General features: G+C 40.0%; 1 protein-coding gene across 1 annotated transcript in view; it reads right to left on the bottom strand.

Annotated features, from left to right (window-relative positions):
• coro1ca (coronin, actin binding protein, 1Ca) overlaps positions 1-14,520 on the bottom strand; it is a 32,251-nt gene extending 17,731 nt beyond the window's left edge. Inside the window, exons 1-2 of the mRNA XM_071482914.1 lie at positions 14,369-14,520; positions 845-1,041 (exon numbers count right to left, since the gene is read on the bottom strand). Coding sequence (XP_071339015.1) covers positions 845-1,039 — 195 coding nt within the window. The 5' untranslated portion in view covers positions 1,040-1,041; positions 14,369-14,520. The remainder of the gene's footprint in view (positions 1-844; positions 1,042-14,368) is intronic.
• Positions 14,521-21,538: the final 7,018 nt, after the last annotated feature.

Below are 21,538 nucleotides of genomic sequence, written 5' to 3'. Positions count from 1 at the left end.
AGAGGCAGCAGTCCTGATTGTAAGAGGTAAAGTCTTCAATGCAAAGTATTATTTGCTTTACACTTCACACGGGAAATAGGCTTGTTACTCTCAAAAAAGAGGTATCCAGATTTTTATTTTGATGCTCTCTAACTTTTATTTGCTTTACATTTAAATTAATGTACATTCAAATATGATCCCTCGGATAGCCTGGTTTTCCTTCTCTTTATGTCACCAATGACATGGAGAAAATACCAAGACTTCCCCCACCCCCATCTAAAAATATCTTGACGTAATTTGATCCACTGAAATCATCCGTAACAAAAACATCACATGCATAACAGCACTCAAAGGGCACACAATGCCATTAAAGGTTAACATTATACCATTCAATGCACTGTTTTTCTCCCAATAAGACAAAGCATATCACCTTTAAACCAGTTTTATATTATTGAGAAAACAGAAACCTCATTGAGAATTTTGTTGCATTAAATGCACAGTCTGTCCTTGCACTGGTCATTAAAATTATAAGGGTCTTAATGTGCACTAAAATATCAAAGCAATCTGCCATCTTGCCTGATGTTCACCTTTACCCAGCTGGTGACCAAAAAAAGTCTAGTGCATGCACAAAATGTGCACCAAAGTAAACCAAATGACGTAGCTGACTCCAGCACAGAAAAAGTGATAAAAACTGCCTATAAAACACTGATTAACCATTGCATGGTTAGGAATTCAGCAGTAAATGCAAACATGCTTACACATCCAGTTTATCTCCATCTGGTCTCAGAGGCTAGCTTTGACTGATGTGCTCCGTACACAATACAGTGTTTATTCACTTCACATATTATATGATACACAAACATACCTTATGAAGAGGGAGAACGAGGAAAGCTCCGCCACCACTGGCCTCAATGATTATGGCAACAAATTTGGGATTGACTGCACAGAATGAGCTGTCCCATGTGACCCTTGAAACCCGGATATCATCATAGCATTGGTCATTCTTCACCGCCTGGCCAAAGACGTGACGGAATTTGCTCTGCCGTACAACTCGTCTCATATCTGTGGAAAGAGCAGAGATTAGACTTAAAATCACAAACAGTCACAAGATAACAAGAATACAGGATAGAAGCCTGCAATATGAACCACCATGTGCATAAACTATTTCAGCTACTTGAAAGACACACAACATCCCATCCACACACTGCAGCAAAGCTGTTGGAATAGACTGAGATCACATGTGAGCTTTTTTCCACAACACACTCCCTTTGCAGATGAGGGTGTTTTGTAACAAACCACTACGATTTGCTACTCCATGGATCTCTCTAGGATTTCTGGGAATTGTGGTGCTGACAATTTCATAGAAGAGTTTTACCAACACAGGTATTGATTCCCTAGTGTAGTGTCACAAACTGACTCACTACTTAGCTTCGAACCTAAAAAACTTCTGGAATAATCAAACTGTTTAAAAATGTCAAAATGAAGATACGAAATATGAATATAACAGCAAAACAAATGCTTGATGATATTTCAAATGACTTCAAACTGTTTCCTGTCATCTTCCGTTGTGCTAAACATTAAACATCGGCAAAACTAAGACACTTTATCTGTGGCACACTTTGAAAGAGCCACTTCCAAAGGAAAATAGGACATACTCAATCCAAACAAAAACAGACTTTGTAGCTGGTTCAGCTAAAATCTTCACCAAGACAAGAATCTGCTGGCAGACAAGAGAGCTTTGGAAAACAAGCCCATTCAAAAGCTACAAGTCTCACTGCTCTGCTTACAATAACAGGCCACTTCCAAAGATAATGGAAAGCTGGCCAGTTTCAGATAAACGACCAGAACTAAGGTCCAGTCTAACCTACAACCTAGAGACAGACAAAAGCTTTTTAGTGGTTTTGTAAACCTCTTTAAATCTTTTTTATTTTTTGACACAGCACATGGAAACAGTTTCCCAGTCTGAATCACCGACATGACCAAAGCACAGCACAGGATGTGGGACATGTTTTCGAGGTGGTTTTCCATTGTGTGTGTGTGCGCGCACATGCGTGTGTGAGTGTGCAAAAGAGAGAGACAGAGTGAGAGGGAAAGAATAAGCGCAAGCAAGAAAAGCTTGTATGGCATGTCTCCGACAGGACAAGGATCACAACACAAGCAGGAAGTTCTTCCTGTAGGGACGTGGGAGTGTCCTAGCCAAACAAAAACGTCTGTGAAACACGTCAGTCTTTACAACTGTACTTTTGAGATCTCCAAACCCGGTGGGCTAAAAGACAAATTTGTTCGGAATAGATCAAAAAGTTAATGACACTTAAATGTTAATCTTCCTTAGACTGAGGAGGAGTTACATCAGATTCTGTAAATCCTCCCCTAAGTTTATCTGGATCAGAAGTGCATTTGTCTAGGAAACTGAATTTGATTACTTCGGGAAAGGCTGACACATCCAATCCAATTATAAACAGTCTCCAGAAATCCTGGTAGATATATTCTAGTTAAAAAAAAATATACAAACAAACAAAAAAAAAAAAAGCAAAAAAAAAATATTTTTAAAGCAAGAAATGGACACTCTGACAAAGTTGTTTTTAATCTCTACTTTCTAAAAACACAGCATATCATCAGCAGCCAACAATCAGTCTTTTGTCACTGCTGAGGAAACCTTATATAATCAGTTACAATTTTAACCAAGTGTCAAAAATGGCAAAACAAGCCCTTCTTCTACAGTAATGTGGTGATACTCTGGGGCAACACTCAACAAGGACAACTTTGTCATGGAGGGGTGAAGTTTGTGTGTTACCTTTAGAGCTGTACATCTGTCACATAGCTTGGTTGGAATAGAAGCTGCATGTGAACAGACACCTAAATCAGCTACCTGTCCAGTGGGAGACTTAACAATCATTTCAAAGAGGTTTTTGTTAGGATGTGAGCAGAAATTGCTCCTGCTCCCTTCTGTTTTTGATGGTTTGCAGGTTTTTACTGTTGATTGACCATGATTTTGTAATTTACAGCTAATTTAGTGAACATTTACAATATGTACATGATCATTTTAAGCCTTTTCTCTTATGTAACTGTCCTACTGACATGCAAAAGGCAGCTTTCCACGGCATGTCTGCATCAGCGCTGATTGTCACATATATACTATATATCTAGGAAATACCAGCAGTTCTAAATAAGGTACTGTGTGTGCCAAATGCATTAGGCAGGTTAGACGTGATGGTGTATCTGCCCTCAGGCAGATATTCCCCTCTACACAATACGCTGATGCTGGTGTGCTTGTGTACTAAACTGATGCAGTGGTGAAAAACCTAGATTATTTTAACAATCTACTGATTTTCCTGCCAAACGTATAACTCTACTGCAGTTAGTGAGACAGAGCAGATTAGGACTTCAGCCAGCTTGCTACATAGTTTGGTTAGACACCACTCAGAAAAATACACATTTGGTTTATTCTGACTTCAAGTGTGCTGAGCAACTTGCTTGATTATGCACATTTTCTCATTTTATTGATATTGTTTGTCAAAGACCACCTTATATATGATATATAATTCTGTGGTCATCAGAGAACAATGAGTGCACCTTAGAAACTTGTTCACGATTTAAGGATCCGTGTCCAACCTGAGGTGAAACAATCTATACTGTATTTTCCATGATGGAGAACATTTTTAGTTACAATCAGGGATAGAAATTTGGTACAGTGGAAATTTACGTTAAAAAGAAATTTAGCTACTAAGCAAGGATTTATTTGGTCCCTGCTTAGTGTGACAATACTGGTCAAAGACTCACAGCTACATCTCACATTTCTTTTCATGATTCAACATGAGATAAAAACTCTTTAAAATAAGATATTGGTGAAAATTATCTAATGAAATTGGAAGAAAGTTGAATTTGGCATATTTCTTGAATTGAATGATTGTCTCACAAGTTAATTGTTGGCTGCTTACAGCTGGTCCCTACTAGCTGTCTAATGGAACCATATGCTCTCTTGTTGGAGGGCAGTGAATATTTTTTCATAAAGGGGGAGGAGTGAAAAGGGGAAGCAAAGCAATAACTGAGTTATGAGGCCATTGCAAGTTCATCAGCAATATAGTGGACAACAGAAAGAAAGGTAATTTATTTTGACCATTTCTCCCCGAGAGAATGTTGTAGCTGCAATGTGTCTCCAAGACATGCTTAGCAACACAGACATGCTGCTTAGCAACATCAGGTAAATACCAAAAAACACAATATAATAGTAAGAAATACAAACTCATGTCTTAAAAGGTTATTTAGCTTACACAGCCAAAATGCAAACAACTGTTAAACTTAATTATATCTCCACGTTTGGAATTAGCCCTGCTAAAAAACCAGGCAAAATCTAATGAGCTCAGGTTTCTCAACATGATTTTCGTCCAAATAAAACTGACACTGACATTGGGCTGTGTTGAGCAGCTGGAACCCAGACCAATCAGAAAATGATGGGAAGTAGTTAAGATGATGAGAACAAGCAGAACTGTATTTTGAGTTTTAACTGAGGCAATTTATAAGATCAGGTGTAGTGCAGTTTCATGATTATGTTGCTGAGGAGAGCACTTTTTTGTTGGATAAAATCTGGTCTACTTATCTGCGGGATGATTTCTACTGATGACACCCCTAACCCACATAAATGCTATTGAGCCTTGCCCATTCTTAATGCAGAACCAGCCGTGAAACTATCCTGCTGTTCTTGGCTCTGTTTATTTGCAGTAGAATAGTACATTGTTTTTTACGGAGGAGAACTTTATAGGATGTGCTGTTTTATCACCATAATAGTGTGACTAGCCTAGACAAAACAATCACCACATTCTTGAGGTTAGTCTGGGCATGCACAACGATCCCCAGTCACACTATCCTTTAGCTCTACAAATGTTTAATATCACATGTTACTGCTGTAACAACCAACCACTCTGAAGACAACAAAATCAGGGCTAGTTCCAAGGCTCGTGATATGGCCATAACATTAAATCTCACTTTTTTTACAGTGTTAAATTTTTAAAATTTTGCTGCTTTTTAGCTGTGGTATTGGAATTGGGGTGGGAGCCGGCATCAGAATCTCACAGCGACAAACACTGCTCCCATTTCACTGCATGAGTTTGTTTAAGGTGCTGAAAAAGGCTTATTTCACAGCTACTCTAAGTTCTACTAGAGCAGTGTTTCCCACAGGCTGAGAATTTATCTGTATTGGTGAGATATTAATATGTGCGCAGGGAAGCCTCTATTGGTATTATTCCCAAAGACGTTATTAAAGAGACTAACCACTTAAAGAATCACAAATAGAGGGGTCCGTAACACCAAAGATGGCGATTGTATGAGACATTTCCCGCCACTCTGCCCAATAACTCAATTGTCTGCTTTATAACAACCAAATAGGGAACATACCAAGCCAAACTTGCACTACATATGCGCAAGTGAAGCATTTTGCATATGTAGTAGAAGTATAACCTGTGGGGGAAAAAAATGTCTTGAAACATATTTTCACCAAATGTTTTATGTATTTTTTCTCAGTTTTGACAGGTGATTCTAGATGGAGTTTTTATTTCATGGTGATACTACAGTTATGGCTCTCTCCCTCTCCCTCATTCTACACTTAGACAGGAGTCTTGTCTTGCTAGCTCAAAATGACTGCCCAGGGGCGTTGCTAAGATGGCTGCCGAATGGTGAGACTTGGCTATAAGGACTGTCTTCAGTGGCTGTAGCTACCATTACTCAAGCTTATTGTTGAATGATTACGTTACTGTTGTACCTATAGAGAACTGCTGCCGCTGGCTAAAAAGATGCTCAAAAGAACACCTAAATGTGAACTACGATATTGTCACAGAAAAAATATGATTAGTCCTATTCATTATTATCAAAACTTATCATCAAAAAGTGGAAATATTTTTAAAGAAAAATTACTTCACACTACCGAAGCTGAATCAAGCTGTTCACCAGACTGACTCATGATTTCCTACAACATGTAAAAGTAATCTTGGATAAACTAGAATGCAGACAATGGATATGAAACCTTTATGGAAAGGGTTGGGCTGTATCAGTGTACACCCTGCAGGTCGGAGCAGACGGGGTGGAGTTGCAGTTGATTATGTAATACCAGGTCTTAAGCTTTGTTGTGTGGTGGCGGTGGTGGTGGTGTATCCTGACAGTCCTTGTCAGTATTATTGCCTGGATGCTCACCTTGGTTTGATTTAATAGCCATTCCCATTTACATATTTGGTAAGACAAAGCAAGAAAAAAAAAAAAAAAAAAAAAAAAAATCAGGGTTCAACTTACAAAACTTACAACTTACAAAATTGGGAAATTCACAAATGTCAATGACTACATTAATGTCAGCAGTTTTGCACCTGGACATCAACCAACTACTGTACTGTTTTAGTCCTGACTAGGATTCAAATCAGACTCAAGTTTAAATGCTGCTAACTTCAGGCTCAACACAGACCGGAAATCATTTTTAAAACTCAGGATTCAGACCTTACAGCTATACATGACAGGACTTGTTTCGAGCCTCCTGTGCAGGAGTTCTGAGCCTGAAACAAGCAAGCCGACAAAAAAACCCGCAGGCAGCAGAAAGTGAAGGTGAATTCTCGTGTCATAACTAAGGCTGCAATTAACACTCATTTTTTCACTGATCAATCTCCCAACTACTTTCTGGATCAATCAATTAACTGTTTTGTATATCTTAAAAAAGGCTGTTATAATTTCCCACAGTTCAAGGATCTCACTGAAGCAAAGCAGGACCAGGCTCAGGTGTTTGACTGTGTTGAGAGAGGAAAAGAGGAGAAGCAGCTGTAATGTTGCAGCTGAAGTAAATCACCTTCCCGGAAGTAATGTGATTTTCAATTTTAAATAAACAGAAAATTTGCCATGTTAGGTCTATTTAAAAATGTTTCTATTCATATGGTTCTGTGTGGTTCTAAAACCTCTACACTGTCCTGAATGTACTTCAGCAGTTGACAAGCTGGGTTGTCTTTGTGGAATTTGTGGAAACAGGCAGGCTTCAGAGGACAACACGCAGGAACTAGAAGGGCAGGGTCATTCTGCTCCAAACCAGCAGAGGCCTTAACCAAATGACCCGCTTCCTGTTAAAATCCTGTGGTCACCACAGAAATCCCGGGAACTAATAATAATATTACACACTGTAATTTTTAATACAAAGAGTACAATATATATGAAGAACAACCATTAGAGCACAGGTTTTCCTCATCAAGTGGAGCACAGGTTTTCCTCATCAAGTGGAGCACAGGTTTTGAATAACTTTAAATTAAGAAGTGATTAGGTGAAAAAATTAGAAAAGCCAAATATATATATATATATATATATATATATATATATATATATATATATATATATATATATGACAACAAGAAAGGCCTCAGAATAACTGCAGGAGCTAAACTAAGGACTCAGCAGTCAATGCGGCAAATTAATTATTTAATATACAGTTTTTATGGCCCATCCTCATTCCCAAATATCAACATCGTAATGATGATTACATTTGAATATAACCAGGTCAGCAGAGGCTATGTTAAAGCAGTGAAGGGCTGGCACCAGTCTGACAGCCTCACACATACGCCAGAGATATAGACACACCTTAGGCGAATGCTATGCTACTCTGTGACACTCTCCTGAGATTTACAGCTCACTGATCCAGCCCTAATTCAAGCAAAATGACCTCAACTATCTGTTGGGCAAATCAGATGAAAGAAGCGCGATGTACCTTATTGCCTCCTGTACCAGCAGAGCTGACCCTGATGTGCAGAGACAGAAGGAGGACCCCACAGCCTGAGGAAATTACCAACAGGAAGTGGGACCACTCACATCTGACAGTTCTGTTGAGGAAATGTGGCTCCTATGACCAACTGTACCTCATAGTGCTGTACCTCACTTTCATAGGTTATTCTGACCACACTTAAAAAATACAAATGACTAATGTGGTTGTGGGTTTCCTTGTAATCTCACTAAATAGAAGTTTTGTCATGTGCAAGTAGGTTCAAATAATAGACAATCATACACTTTAGAAAACAGTATGAAAAGGAAGGTGACAAAAGAAGAATTTAGGCCTTTAATTCTGGTGTTTGAGCTCACTGTGTTAGGCCATAGAGGGTTTCCCTCTCATCTCCTCCTCAGAGTTACAGTACAGATTGCTGCCCTCCATTAAACCAAAGGGAAATTGTTTTGCTCTGACATAAGACTGCAAAAGAGCTACAGAGAGGAAACAAGTAAAAAAAGAAAGCTTAGTGAGGGCTCATGTTTGGCCAGTGTGTCAGAATGCAATTCCTACAACATTTGTTATTACTGGAAGAACAAAGACTTTTCAGTTGCTTGATCCAAGATGCATCTCACTAACTGAACAGTAAGATCAATGAAGCACTGGGAGGTGACTATGTTCCAGGAAAATCTTAATTTCTCCCCTTACTTCGTGCTACTGAGTCATCAGAAGTCCTTAAAACTGGGGCATCCACCCTTTGGTAAGCAACTATGTAAAGATTTTAGAGCATGTACATAAACATGAAAGATTATGGTATGTCCTCAGAGACAGGAGACATTTAACTCTGCCTAAAGCTGCCACACTGAATTATGTTCACACGTTCCAATTGAAACATGGAGCCACCCCATTCTGTCAACACCTATTTGCACTTCAACTGGTTTCACTGACAGGGCTTTTACACAAAAATATTATTTCATATTATTGCTCCACCCTGATAATGAAGACACAGCAATAAATAAATTGTTGCTTGTGAGGAGATAAGACTTGGTCTTCAGTTCCAAGAGAAAACTCTGGACAAGGATGAGCTTTACTAAACTGCTTACCTACAACACTTGGACAATTAGATCCCTGCTACGGCAGATAGCCAGCCTAACCTGGATTAAAAGTCATTCCCTATTTCCAGATCTGTGAAATGGCTTATTCTGGACAATGGGCAATGCAAAACAAGAGTGAACAATGTTTGTCAATGAAAACTCTATAGACAGCCTTTGTATATTTTCACCACCATGCTGATGGCAGGGGAAAACTGCTCCTGATGTTCTGTGTTTCATAGTGTGCTCGGTGAGGGAGATGTGACATAACATGAAAATCCTAGCCACAAATCAGGATGAGCTGATGCAGGAGAGGGAGGGGCAGCAGAATTAGAGCAGAATTATGACCAACCCTAAACAGTCTCCACAGCACAGTTATTTTGGAAAACTACTGAAAACTGTGTACTCATGTCTACTACAGTATATGTGCATCAAAGTCTTTCACTTACCATTCCATGAACTCCTATCATGAAAAATGCCCAATATAAATATTTCTGACATGGTTCCTCCAGAGGTTGTAAACCTGAAGGGGAACTGACTGTAATGTTGACAGAAAACAGATCTGTTTCTCACTACAGACTGAGCTTGACCAGGCAGAAAAACCCCGCTAGCCCACTAGTCCTCCCACAGCCTTCATATGCAGCCAGAGACGCCAAGTGTTCCAACCAGGAATTAAGTTTAAAAAAAAAAAAAAAAAAAAATTGAGGCTGTCAGAAGAAAGGATGGTATTTTACTTTGGTAACTGAGTAAAACCACTGACTTTCAGAATAACTTTGACTAAATGTTTAATCAACAGACTGTTTCAGCACAAGAAAATACACAAGAGGCTGCTGCTCATGATACTTAAAACTACAATAATTTTTTGAAGAGGTGTATTCCTGTGTTAGTCTGTTATCTCATTTGTCAAATTCATCACTACCCAACATTTGTCTCATCTGGTGCCATTTATCCTGAAAAATGGCATGTACTCTAAAGCTGAGATCACTGGCGTGCATAAACCCCTCTGCAGATACACACAATCAGCAAATAAAACAAGGCTCAGCCACGTTTCTCAGCAGGTCTTATCTGCTACATGTTTAGTTTTGCAATTCCTTTGTTTGTTGATGCTTTTCATCATTGTTGTTATTGCCAACTTCCCTGCAATGTGGCTGCTAGCGTCATCTTGGTAGCCCCAGCCCAGGTTAGAGTTTGCCACATGTGTAAGATACATCCCTCCAACTAATAATAGACTAATACTTCTACAATAAAGGTGTTATGGCATCTGGTAAATGTATAAACACTGTACATTATTGGTATGTTATTGTCAGAATGTTTCATATTGTAACTTTAGAAACATATCAACCATCAATGGTCACAGATTTTTCTTTCCCACACTTTGCTACCCACGTCCCCCCTCACCCCCACTACACACACACCAGCGATGTCGCCTCAGTGCTCTCCATACACTGGCTGCCTTTTTGCCTTTTGTCACCAAGACCGCATGAGACGCCACCTAAATCCCCTTCCTGTAACCAAGGCCACGGACCACCATTGTAATCAGATTCCAGCTACATTCCAGTGCTTTTTGCAACAATGAGATAAGGTGCTGTTTTTTCACCTCTCTCCAACCCCAAGTGACCATACAGTCTGTGGTCTGCCCAGTTTAAATGCAACTGGAACGCAATACATTATGCACCACTGTTTCAAGGGATGCTATTGTATTCTTTCATACTTTGTAGAGGAAATGAGATTTGCAGACACAAGAGCAATGTGGCTAAAGGTCCATCTCAATGCTTGGTAAAATGCAGCAAGAATCAATTACCAGCTCCAATCAAATTCCTCAAACTAGGTAAAGGTTATGCCCATGTATCAATAACATGTACAATATTTCAACACCAGCTCAATGATTAGGTTTTGCCAACTTCCTCATTCCAAAACAGGAAAAACAAACCCCTTAGTTTCAGACAAAGGAAACATAAATGTGTCAGCAAATGTCTGTTTGCTGTGATGCTGAGCATGCCTTAAACTGTACTCCAGAACTAACCCCCTTTCCAACTCTCTATCACTTTCTGTGCTCTGAGTCTTAAAAGGCTAAATCCTAAACTTCTTATCCTACTTAAAAGTCAAGGTTTAAAAAGAGACCACTTTAAAAATCCTATAAAATTACTCACAATAGGAAAAAAATCTGTTTTATTTTTTATTTTTATGAGTGTTTACGTGTAGGGTTACATTTATATATGCAGCCGCAAAACTCAAACATACAACAACTGCCTGGGGTTTTTCAAACACCTTTCCTATCAGATGATAACAAAACAGACATAAGAGGACAGATGCCAAAATCTGCGTATTTCTCAGCTCTAAAAAAAAAACCCCTAATTCCTAAATATTACAGCCTGAATGTACAAAGCACGATCCTTCCTGTTCCTGATCAGCTACTTCCTCTTCTCCCAGTGAGCAAAGCACAAACCACTGCTCCATTTTAACAGATGTTGTCAGCTGTGGTGGGAATGACCCGTTGAAGAAAAAGTATTAGCCTGTAAGCATCTGCTGGAATTGCTAAACTACAAAACATACCAAAACTAAAAGAGAAGGTTCAACAAAACAGGTGTGGCATCTGAACTTTATCTATGATTGAGATTCCAAGGAAAACCAGCAGATTATTCAACATGTAAAAACACAAAGACAATTCAGTCAAGTTATAAGCTGAAAGACACTAATATATATATATATATATATATATATATATATATATATATATGCATTTATCATAATATATATATATATATATATATATATATATATATATATATATATATATATATATATATATATATATATATATATATGCATTTATCATAATTGTGGCATATCAAATGATGACATATGGTTTGCTTTCTCACTCATTTTTTAGTTATAATTTTATTGTTCCCTTTGTTATTTGTTTATCTTCATAAAAAAAAAAAAATTGTACAGTCAGTGGGTTGTGTCAACGTCCATTTTCTACTGCGTAAACAATTTGCAACACAGATTTAGGCATGTGATCCTCTTCATCCCACAGGCTGGTCCAAACAAACTGGTGCCAAAGACTAACATGCTAAACAGGTGGTTAGATAATGACATGTTTCTTTGCACCTGTCCTTAAAAAAAAAACTACCATTATGTGTGGGAAAAAAATAAATCTTAAGTAAAACAAATTCCAAATATGAATCAAAAGTCAGTTAAAGTAGTGGTACTTCATTCTGAAAGTTTCTGGCACAAAGTCCTCTTGAAAGAGTGCAGTGAGATAACATCTTGCACAGACAGGACTAGGCACAAACTGAGGTATGTCAGACAAGTTAAAAGAATGTAATCTTTGAGTCCAACTGAGATGCAGAGGCCAAGCTAGGGACTAATTATTCAGCTTATTTCCATAGGATGGTGATTATTCCAGCAGAGTGATATGGGAACTAACTGTAACAGGAGAGATATCATACCACTACTAAGCTACCAACTATCTAATGTACATATCCAGTACACAAAACAAAGCCCAAGCTTCTACATCTGAACAATTTCAGCACAGCTGGACCTCACTCAACACTGATCGAATTAATGTAATGAATATGGTGGATACTAGATATAAATCTTCCTGAACCAATTCAAAATGTTAAAAATGCACTTAAGAGTTCACCACGGCCCACACAAGAGTGCCTTTCCACTGCTGATAGGACCCAAACACTCCCTCACATCTCATGCTTAGTTTCCCTCTGCTTCCTGACCCACTTCCTCTTTCAGCTCAGCCATAGGAAGGCAGGCTACGCACTTCTAAAGACCTTATACTGCAGCCTAACCAGCAGAGGTTGATGCATCTGGAATGGGTAACAAGCCCAAACACAGCTGTAGCACTGCTGACTGTCGACCCTGGGGTCGCTCTCTCAGCCTTCACCTGCTCTGCATCCCACAGCGAGACTCGGCAAGAGAAATTCCTTCAACTCCAAAGCTGATTACACATGGGAGTTAAGTAACATTGTTCAAGACAGGGGCCAAATATGCAAATCATGCTGCCCCTTTGCCACACCAACCATGGTTATTACAAATCAAACTGATCTTTTGTCATGAGCAAGCAAATGAGCTGATGGTGGAATACAGACAGAGGGGTCACCTAGAGGACTATTTGGATCATTAGCCAGCCATTAGGGATCAACTTCAGAGACTATTTATGACTGCCAAGTGAGGAGGAGAGAGTCTTCAGTGATCTCTCTACAACCTTCAGTTTTGGATCAATTTCCAACCGCAAAGGCTTCCCCAGAATGGTACTGGTATTTGAGAATCACATTACTCACAGGCAGAACCAATCCTAATTTCAAGGATGAGACAAATTCACGATTTTTTAATTATTGTACATGAACAAATTGATTGTTTTAGTCATCTTGTAAAAAAAATGCCAAATGCCCTCTGGTTGCAGTTAACCAAATGTGAAGATTTGTTGTTTTTGTTTTATGTCATTGTGAATTGAATATGTATAGGCTTTACAATGATGGTCGGGAAAAATCAGGACGTTTCATGGTATCATCATTTTTTCCCTTTTCAATAGATCATATAATGAATCAAAAAATGATAGACCAGCAAATAGTGGAAATAGTCTTCACTCTTCCGTCACAGCCCTACTTGTGACACACTCCAGGATTAAATATTCCTTTCAAACAACTTATTAATAGAGCTGGAGGACGCCATTTATAAGCAGGAATACACTCAGGTGCAGCAACATGATATTTCTGTCTGCCCTCATTATGCTTAACTACTTGATAAGGTTGAGGCAGCCCATGAACAGATTCTGCATAATTTTATACCACTAAATCTCCACGTGTTTTATGAATAAACCAAACAAGCAGAATTGGTGGAGGATCTATGCAACTTGGCAACATTTGGAGTTGCAAGCAGGGAAGCAGCGACCACTTCTGTGCAATGACCTTTTTCCATTTTATCTTCCATACTAGTGTGTTAGTGGGTCATATCTGAACCTGGCATCTGGATGAATAGTGCGGATACCGGGTTTAAATCAAAAAGGGGGGGGGGGGGGTTGACCATAAATAACTGTCTGTGAAAATCAAATTGTTGATGGATTTTTTTTACATGTTCGGAGCAGATGATTCAGTTGGAAGAGACCATGTTAACCTACAGGATACGAGGGGCCAGGGCGCGGTTTGTGCTGCCTGCACCTCCGTCTGTGTGGATCTATCGCTTCGGAGATAAGTTTTCCTGCCGCACTATGGTTAGCTACCCCACCCCGCTCAATAACGTACAACAGCACATTTCATGTCGTGAATTGTCCACGAAACCCACCCAACAGCGAGAGGAACGAAAACCTTGCTCGAAAAACAGGAATTTCTTTGGTTATCGGTCAGAAACTTTCCTAGCATTGTCAGTTAGTAAACTGCCGTTGAAGGCTAAGTGCTAGCTTAAAAAAAAAAACAAAAAAAAAAAAAACAGACTTCACATTATATCCTGATTCATTTTAGCTAGCGCTTGCACTTTCTACTGTGGGTGGACAAATTAAGACCGTTGCAACCAGTTTAAGGGAGGAAACAACCTAAAACACCTTAAACAGACCATATAATCTGTAACCTACCTTCTGAGAGGAAAATGAAAGTATTCCCGAAAGCCGAAGGATATAACACAGCCCGACGTGTATCCCAATTGATTCCTCCCTGTGCCGGAGCCGCCGCTGTGCTGACACCGCTCGCTCTGTGCTCTTTCCCCACTCCTACACTAGCCCCGCCCCCTCCTTTGCCTTGGCGAGCCCAGAGTGGCTCAGTGGCCGCTGACGGACAGCGCCAACAGCCAATCAGAGTGACTCGTTGGAAAACAGGGACCAGGGCTCACGCCTCCTTTCTTCAGGTTCCCAGTCACAGAAAATCACCTTCAATTTTGTGTTTATTGTGGTTTATTGATTCCCGTGATATTCCTATCATCCGTTAACTGTCTGTCTATTATTATCTGCGATTGTTATGTTACAGTCATCACATTTATCAACTAATAGGAGTTACATAGTTCTTTCTTTGAGGGATAGAAAAATGCATCTCACTAACTCATGTGACAACATTTCTAATGAGCCAGGATGATCCTTAACACAACATATTAATCAGGGTGAAACAACAAAAATTGGCTGTGTTTAGGGTCTGACTTCATATATGTTTGTATGTATGTTTGTGCAACTGTGATTGAGGAGGGTCAATTTATGAATTGTAAATATAGGGATATAGACACATATATAAGGATGTATGGTTCAATGTTAGAAATGGTTATATGTTAGAAAATAATTTCTAGATTCCACTTCTTATGGAGGCTGCTTCTAGTGTCCACAACTATAAGCTCTAATATATACTTTGCAGTGAACCAATCGGCAATGCTTATACAATATTGGTGTCCTAGATGTCATTTCACAATATTAAAAATATATTTCAATTCTCCTGAAGAACACAATGTACCACAAGTGTCTTACAGCACCACAAGATGGCGATATTTCACAAATCCAGAGTGATGCAGACTTTTGACAGCAGAAAACATCTGTATCCCATCATCCAATCTATTTTTCTTCACCCTCCTCCAGTTTTTTTGTATTAGGGTTGATGCAATTGTTTGTGGTAACTATGGCAACCTAACATCTTAGGGTCCATGTACCAGGAAAGCACACTTCAGTGGCTGATTGATTAATTTATCTGCTGTACTATTATTACCAGCATGTTCTGCAATACCTGCAGTTTCCACTTATTTTATACTGCAGTACATATATCTGTATATCTACATATACATACACATACATCTCTCTCTCTCTATATATATATATATATATATATATATATATATATATATTTTTTTTTTTTTTATTTTATTTTATTTTATTTTTTATATATTTTTTAAAATGCCCTTACCTTTTCTCACTGATGGCTTCCTCTCGATTGCCTTGTCTGGAGATTTCTGAACTGAGTCAAAAGCAGCCTTCATCTGTGCCACCTTCACCGACTGGCCCTGCTCGTCAGACTTGACTTCAGCTGGCTTTGGCCGGTCTTGGTGCTGCAGCTTTTCATGCAGTTGAATTGTCTCCTTTATGAGTTCTGAGACAGGCCTAGATTTGGGAGTGCTCTGGGATTTATCTCTCACTGAGACACTGTCATCTCTCTCTTTACCAGGTTTTTCATCAAGTTGGTCTGGTATTATACTTTCTGTGTTTAGTGTCATATAAAGATCCTGCTTCATGCTGGTTGTGACCTCTGAGATACCTGTCCCACCTCCAACCAAAACTGAGCGAGCATCCTCAGCTGGTGCAGAAGTGTCCTCACTGGAGTTCTTTACCTCCTTTTTCCTCACAGACTGAGTATTTTCCTCCTCAAACCCAGATAACCTTGGATTAATCTTGCTCTCACTGTCACTCTTTATTTGTAGTGGTACTCTTACAGTACTAGTGTCTGTCTTCTCAGCAGTAAGCAAATGGCACGACTCTGCAATTTGCCCATCACTTTTTGTTGGTGGAGACTTTGCATCAGACAAGGAAGGTGCAGATGCCTTAGTGATCACACCACTCACTTCACATGACTTTCTTTCATGTGAAATGGCTGATTGTAAGTTGTCTGAGGACAGGTTTTTAGAGGGGCACATATCTGAAGAAGCAGCTGTTGGGTTAATGTTCTTCTCTGAACTCTGACAGTCAGCTTTGGAGTAATGTGATTTTGCAAGAGCGCTGTCACACACAATATTTCCAATTACTCCAGGCTGAAAACAAAGTCTATCTGAGGCTACACTGTCAGCAGTGTCTGTCTGTTTTACATCCCAGTCTTTAATGTGGTGATCCTTTGTTGCAAGGTTTGTTTTCTTTTTTGAATCTGCGGAGGTGGGTAAAATCCCCCTTGCATCACATTGTGACTGATCAATCCTATCACCGGATATGTCTGTTGCTGCATTCTCAGGCATCGTCTTTGCATTCATCTCCACAGGAACATCCGTGGTGTCCTTGTTGTCGAAGTCAACCTCTTTTATTTTAGAAAGAGCTGGGGTTGCATCCTTTCTGTTTCTCTTCAGCAGCTTCTCCAAAATAGAGCTGGGTTCAATGGCTGAGACTGGATTTGATGCCAAATCCGAGTCTGTCTTTTCATTTGTGTTTGTTTTCGTTGTGTCCATTTGTAGATAAGGCCTCACTGACTTCCTCTGATCATCAGCGTCAGTGACCTTTGGTTTTCTTGAAGAGTAGTCATTCGAAACTGGCTTCACTTCACATGTTATTGGTTCCTCTTTTGTGTTATTCTCTGCTCTCTCTTTTGGACGTCCACAGTCAATGGTATCACTCATGTCTAATAGAGCCTCTTTCTGCAGACTGTTTTCCAAAGGATGTTGGGGTTGAGCTGGAGGCGGTTCCTTCCTCTCACTCAAGCAGGCCACTGTTCCTGCATGGAGCTTAATATCTTGAACTTCAGCCTTCATGATCTCATTCTGATCTTGAGCAGACAGCAACTCACCTCCTGCATGAGCTCCACTTCTGCTGATCTTCATCACTACAGAGCCATCTTCAGTGTTGTTGAAACAGTTTGTATCCTCTGAGGTAACAATGAGGCCATACTTTTCGTGTGAACCTCCATCTGAAAAGTTTTCATCTTGTTTCTCCTCACGTGGGGCACTTCCCTCATCCTGGTGGTCCATCTTGATCTTTGAGGATGTTCGAAGCTCCTCCTCAGTCTTCCTTTCCTCTCTCTTGATTTGATTGAACAGCTTGTATCCTGTGGCTCTTTTCTCAATCCTTGCACTACTCTTTTGGTTCTTGTCCGTCTCCTGTGGAACCACTGGAACGCTCTTGCCTCCGTCTCCTCCTCCTCCCTCCTTTCCTGCAGCCCCTCCCTGTCTCACCTCCCTTGCAGCGAAAGGACTCTCCCGCAAATTTATACGCTTCTCACTAGAAGGTGGTGTTGGCTCCTGGCCGGGGCACCCGTCCAGATCCTGAGTGTCTGGCTCCTCTGAATTTTCCCCGGTGTTACCAACCTCCTCCTCACAGGAGCTTTCTCCCTCCATGACATCACCTGTGTGACTGTCTGCACCTCCAGAGTCAGGGCATGGCCTCGTCTCCTCCGATCCTTCACCAAGGGCCTGTTCTCCCCCTTCCAGTTTATCCTGGTTCTGTCCCATACTGATCTGTGGAGAACAACACGGTGAGTAACCTCACAACAAAAGAGGAAATCCTCCCAAATCATGCCCCATGTTAGGAATGCCAGCACAGAAGTTTTTTTTTTTTTTCTTGACAGATCTGTGCCACAGCCTCTGTAATTCTGAGCATCCCCACAAATATTATCTGTTTAAATAAAACACTGGAAAGTGGAAGCTGAAGAGGGAAAAAAAAGGGCAGATACCCGGGATTAACATCACAGTCTACACATTAGAAGTGGTTTTAGTCTTGGGAACAGACCATGTAGCATGTAGCAAACAATTCATAGTCACACAGGAACCATATTCATGGACTTGGTGAATAGAAGTATCTAATGACTTTAACTGCTATAGTATATGCTCTGTTGGGTTATTCATGCACTTGCAATGACCACACCAGCTCAACTTTAGGACAAATTACAGTCACAAGATATTGCCACAATCTGAATTGTGAATTTTAATCCTTTGTTTTGGACTGATAAGTGATTCAGCAGCATTATTTACCTCATAAACTGTGTGTAATGTAATATCTTTTCACCGTTATCACTCATGCAAATTTAATCGATTATTTGAATTGAACACATAAATCCTCCTCATTACAAAAACAGTGCTGATATGTAAAATATGTGATCAGTGTTTCTGGATAATCAGCATCAAAGCAGTCGGGGAGAACAGATCACATTGACTCTGTCTAAATGATGAATCCCTCTCTGTTAGTTTTGAAGGTTCACAAAGTCTTATGACAGTCTGTCAGCAAGTCTTTTTCCCACACTTTGTATTTTAAAACTCAGCTTGTTTTGTCACACTTCTTCTTGTCAGAATTTCTTTGCTGATTTGATTTCATGTGACCCAATTAATTGATTAGGCACCAGTCAGTCCAGTCTTTTCATGTTCCCACATGTTTGGTATGAGAAGGACGTGCATCCCTATTCATATAAATTTTCCACTCACTGATTTAAAAATTGTAAAATCTAGAGAGTCCTGCAGCCCATTAATCTACCTTTGGTTTTGTATTTATTTCTCCTTCTCAGAGTAGCATCATCTTGTGCTGTTGACTGCAGATATCGCTGATTTTCTCGATGGTTATAATGCTTATGATGAATGAAAGAGTGTGAAGTATGTATATGAAGAATGAATGTCAGAGTAAAGAAGTATTAGTAGCAGCAGGAAGAAGATGAATGTTGTTGTTAAAAGAGAACAGAATGTTAAGCAAAACCTAAATGAACATGTTGCAGAAGTTTTCCATGAGGTTGTCCCCCTTGTCTAATAGTTTAATAAGTTTTCACCCACTAAACTGCAGCAGTAAGCAGAGAAGATGGAAAAGCACAATGGACAATGATCTGGACCATGAGTCTGTTTTCCTGTCTGTGGCCTCATCCCTCCATCTGTGTGACAACATATGACTGCTGTTGTCTTATCATCTGACAGGCCTGCACACTGGCCAGACACATGGCTGAGGGAGCTCATGTTATCACACTACAATGGTGGCATAGCTGTGTGGTGAAGATACAAACATGTTCTTCATGCCAGGATGTTGAGAGAGAGCAGAAATCCATGATAACATAAGACATAAAGGACAAAACCATAACATATGAGGGGATGAGTATAACTGATTACAGAACTGCGTTTTATCTTCTTCTCTTCAGATCATGAGGACTCATCATGTTAAAGCCACTGTCAGAGCTCAGTGGAATTTGTGTTCATTGATTATCCCCCACCTACTCTATCAGGCAGTGTGGGGAACCCCTTCCCTTAAGGCAGTCCATCCCTGTTAACAACTAGCCCATTATCCTGTCTCATCCTCCCTGAATGCCCAAAGCTGATCACTTGATCACCATGTGCTCTGCTGCCGCAACATACTCAGACTTACAGGAATTCATAGCAGTGAACCGGTTACCTCTCACAAACCAAAGTTTCAGCATCTGGAAAACTGAGAACTTCTCTTTGCTATCAGCTCTGAGCTCTGAGTGGTACAACACAACATACCTAGCACAGGCCTTGCTCGTGACAGCTCAGCGCTCTTACAGTGTAATGCATGTAATATTGATCTCCTATCATATGCTGTGGCTGACACTTACCAGTTAGACGTCGTAGCGAGGCGATCACACTCCCTCAGGACCGACAGAGTGCTCTTTGTTGGTTGTTTGGTTCTGTTCAGTCCTCCCTCAAATGAACAAGCAATGGGAGCCTTATATTACATCCATGTGATGTCACAGCACATTTGACTAACACAATCAGGGGAAATTCGGACTTGTGGACTTTACTTTTTGCTGCCTAGAGAAACCTTGGAGAAGTTGTTTGCATGTGTGGATTCAGGTGTATGGAGAATGTGTTTGGAGTGTGATCCTGAGCTAAAATGTAAGACACATTAAGTGGTAACCTTTTTACCTTTAAAGACCTGGGAGTACAACTGGATGTCATGGCAGTGGCCAGTGCAGATCCTGAGTGAATACTCAAGACTATTTAGTTACAACTGTTACAAAAGATAGTGGTGGCACGGGCTGTACAGTTCAGATTATTTCACTCTAGGAACTCAGCTAGGATAAGGAGGACATGGTAAAAGAATAGCTGTGTCTGGGATAAATGGTGAGCAATTGTAGCCAACCTGTGTATTTCCAGGAGTGTGGGAAATTATCTGAAAAATAGCTCAGGCTTTTTTCTTTTGTTTCTCTTGGTCTCTATAGTAACATCCAAAACAGGATACGTCCTCAGATAATAAAACAAAAGTGGAGGCACAGCAGCCAAGAATTCACCGGCAGAAGAAGGGGAAGAGGGGCCGGCCCACACCCAGGACTGCAGACTGAAGGCTGCTGTGTTGACAGACATGCAGCTCGCAGTCCTCCAGTTCTGGACAACTGGTCTTTTTGTGTTTGAAAAGTGTTACAGGTCACTCTCAATGTTGTCTAGACAAAAGCCAATTTGTCTGAAATTTAAGATCATCATTAATTCAAAACACCCCACAGGCTTCTTGGCACACTAATGATGAGTTTTACGAAGCTTCTTAGTTAGTCCCGCTGTCATTTAAATGTTTACAAGTTCACAGTAGTCGGACAGCATTCGTTTTCCATTTCACATTTATACCAGTCTCAGGTTTCCTCTACATGTACAGAAAACAGAAGCTCAAATGCTTCATACCGGTGTCAACTCACACACAAACAACATTAAATAACATCTTTGCCGACTCAGTGCCCCAACCGCATGCTATACAGCACACACTCAGTATACAGACACGCACAGTCACATAGGCCTGGGGGAACAAGAGCGTGTAACTTAAGTAATTCACTGATGTCATGCAAACCGTGACGGGAAGCCAAATGTTATATAAGCTGGCTGTTAGAAAATGACTCTCCTGCCAAAGTATACAGATGGGGGCACAATGATGTAATGTCAGGGTACACACACCATCATAGTCGAGTCAGTGCACAGATATTTAGTTTTGCCTAAATATCACTGTGTGTTGTTTTCCCCATTCAGAAAGACCTTGAACACTGCATCTGGAACATTCAGGCTGATACAATATACAATCCCACTACTGTTCTTGCCTGATTTGTGAATATTTTGAATAGTTTTGAATAAATTACACTCAAAAAAAGTAAAAGCAAAACAGGATCCA

Source organism: Trachinotus anak, unplaced genomic scaffold (genome assembly GCF_046630095.1).
Source record: "Trachinotus anak isolate AG129_WGS33_773 ecotype Australia unplaced genomic scaffold, CSIRO_AGI_Tana_v1 ptg000008l, whole genome shotgun sequence".
In the NCBI taxonomy this organism is placed as follows: Eukaryota; Metazoa; Chordata; class Actinopteri; order Carangiformes; family Carangidae; genus Trachinotus; species Trachinotus anak.
This window is presented reverse-complemented; position numbering and strand designations above follow the sequence as displayed.